The sequence below is a fragment of the Salvia splendens genome, chromosome 18 (genome assembly GCF_004379255.2).
Source record: "Salvia splendens isolate huo1 chromosome 18, SspV2, whole genome shotgun sequence".
NCBI lineage: Eukaryota > Viridiplantae > Streptophyta > Magnoliopsida > Lamiales > Lamiaceae > Salvia > Salvia splendens.
Genome location: NC_056049.1, coordinates 1,628,873 through 1,631,843, shown reverse-complemented (window position 1 = coordinate 1,631,843; position 2,971 = coordinate 1,628,873). Strand labels below are relative to the sequence as shown.

General features: G+C 40.4%; 1 protein-coding gene across 1 annotated transcript; it reads right to left on the bottom strand.

The window, feature by feature from the left end:
- Positions 1 to 225: 225 nt before the first annotated feature.
- LOC121776473 (berberine bridge enzyme-like 18) lies at positions 226 to 2,144 on the bottom strand. The gene has a single exon (XM_042173647.1). The coding sequence runs from the start codon at positions 2,124 to 2,126 to the stop codon at positions 387 to 389; it is 1,740 nt and encodes a 579-aa protein (XP_042029581.1). The 5' UTR covers positions 2,127 to 2,144; the 3' UTR covers positions 226 to 386.
- Positions 2,145 to 2,971: the final 827 nt, after the last annotated feature.

The following is a 2,971-nucleotide window of genomic DNA, read 5'->3' as shown; positions in this document are numbered from 1 at the left end:
TGTGTCTAATAAGTATTCCTCACGGAAAGGAATTATTAAGATCAAGTTGTGATTTTATCATCACTAATTCGAGCTCAAAGACAAGTTGTTGATTATGCGAAAACTATTAAATTCACCACACATCAATTATTCAAAACAGCATAGTCAAAACTCCAACTCAAAAATAGGTCACAAAAATATCAAATAACAATCCACTCAATATTTAATTCACGGACTTCACAACATTAAAAATATTAATTGCAAAAAATTTAGGGTTTAAAAAGTGGGGCGTTAAACTACCGATCAACTCAATTTTAGGGACGGTGAAAGCCCGACCTCGTTACATAAATTAAATAACAAAATAACTCAAAAGGAAATAACTCAAAAAGGGAAAACTAAAGCTACGATTAGCTTTTATCAGGCACGTAATCCGCAAACTGATCACGTGGCCTCGTCTGTCCGCGTGGTCTCTTGTATGGCGCTACTACTACATACTTTGATTCCTCCACTTGAGCTATCGAAGAGCCTGTCTGTTCATGAGCATCTTCTCCGACTCCCATGTCGGTACTACCTGTGTTAGGAATGCTCTGTTCATTCTTGAAGAAATTGGTCGGATCAACAACTGTCTTCACCCGAACAAGACGATCAAAATTATCCTTGTAATATGGCTTCCCCCAAATGCTGGCTCGTGCGTAACTTGTCTTCCCATTAGGGTTATTCACTCCAATGTCAAGATCTCTGTAGTTGTAGTATGCTTCTCTGGGCGAGCTTGAGACATAAGGAGTCATGTATTGATAATACCTGCGACTCCAACTTATGTAACTGCTCGCGTTTGCAGCCTTAGCGTTTTGCCAGTAAGTCAAGCCGGCAAGTTTGTAGAGTACACCGGCTCTGTGAGGAAACGGAGTCTGCGATTCTGGTATTTCACCCATTCTTCCTCCATATGGCACCATGTAGTAAATAGTCTCATCTGCTTCTAGTTCACGCAACAAAGTCACCATGCCTTTAATCGCGTTCAAAGGAATGGGAGTTCGAACATAATCCGACTTGGCTTTGAGCTGCCTAAGACCGGCCTGGGTCCGGTTGAGCAAAGTTTCAAGTGGATTGATTGGCATTTGGTTGCTAAATAAGGTGGATCGGATCCAGCTCATTTCTAAGCAGTCTTCTCTCTTCAGCCCTAACTCTGGGAAGATTTCTTGCATGTATGAAAATAAACTGTCGGCGCCGCCTAGGAATACTGAGAAGAAGTTAACTTGGACCGTCGTATTCACCCTGGATACGATGACTCCTACGAACAAATCTTTGTCGGCTTGGGGCACCACGTATTGCCAGCGGTGCCACAGTTCTGTGCCATTTTGTTGTTCAACATTCCTATTGATTGAGAATACTGTGACGGTTTTTGGAACATCCACCAGTTGGACTTTCCAGGCAGTGATCACGCCGAAACTGGCACCTCCTCCGCCTCTAATGGCCCAGAAAAGGTCCTCCCCCATTGACTTTCTGTCAAGAATTATGCCATTAGTGTTAATTATTCTTGCATCAATAACGTTATCTCCGGCTAGGCCGTATTTTCTTAACAATGTGCCATAGCCTCCTCCACTGTAGTGGCCACCGACACCAACGGTAGGGCAAATACCCCCAGGAAACCCTAGAGTAGGGCTCTTTTTTGCAATCTTGTAGTATACGATACCGGTGGTTGCACCTGCTTCAATCCACGCTGTTTTCTTCTCCACGTTGATTGTGACTTCACTGAGATTGATCAAATCAAGTACCACAAACGGGACTCGGGAGACATAAGACAATCCCTCCATGTCATGGCCGCCGCTCCGCGTTCTGATCTCCAGGCGACTTTGCCTGGCGCAACGTATGACAGGCGGGATTTGGGATTCGTGTTCTGGGGTTATGATCACTTGCGGTTTAGGAGTGGATAACGACGCGAATCTAAGATTTCGGATGGAGAATTGGAGGATGGAAGTGTAAGATGAGTTTGCAGGAGTGTAGACATCATTTGAAAAGTAGGAGTAGTTGCTTGTTTTGGAGAGACATTTAAGAAAATTGTCTTGCCTATCAGCAAAAGCTGCTGATGAGCATGACAAGATGAGAAGGAGAAAGAAAGAGAGATGAGTTGAATTTGAAGGAGTTTTCATGGTTTATGATTATGAGAATATGAGTATGTGTTTGTGTTGTTTGAGAAGCATGGATTGTGCCCTATTTATAAAAACATCGAGGTTTAAAATATTCATAGCATGTTAAATGTCAATTGCTATGGCTGCTTTACATGAAATTCTTCTTTAATAAACGCTTTGTGATTAATGTGTCATTCTTTAAATTCCATTGCCTATTTGATTATTGGAGGAATGATAAAAGTATTTTCATTTTAAACAGTTCATATCTGAGTCCCTTGCTTGCCAATCTCTAGTTTATTTGTTTTGTACTACAATGAAGATGTTATCTTTTTGGTATATAGTTAATTAATATTAAGTAAATTGAATGAATAAATACAAGTTGCTAATATTAAATACCAATCCCAAGTCAAGGTGATTATATCGATTTATTATAGTTTTGACTTTCAATCCGCAGAAAATTTTAATGGATAAGAGCGTTTACAAATAATATTCACATAGATGGTGTTTGGATATTCGAGATTGAAATCTTTCGAGATTAATTTTGTTATAGGAGTTACACCATTTAAGGGAGGGATTTGTGCGGTGGGATTATGATCAGTTGCGGTTTTGGTGTGGATTCCGACGCGAATCAGGGTTTCGGATGGAGAATTGCAAGATGGAAGTGTAAGACGAGTTCGGAATGGAGTGTTGGTTTAGGAGTATATACTATAAATCGCAAATCGCCGAAAAAATCCATTAAATTTGATCAAGTTCTGCTATGTCTCCTACAACTTTTAATAAGCCGATGAAGTTTGGATTTGTTTGCAATGAGTAAATTGTTCACTGTGTGGGTAGTTGCGAACAAATCCAAATTTGATAATGTTTCC

What these genes read in the sequence shown, in the direction of transcription:
- LOC121776473 (XM_042173647.1), bottom strand. Translation starts at nt 2,126, where the DNA reads ATGAAAACTCCTTCAAATTCAACTCATCTCTCTTTCTTTCTCCTTCTC.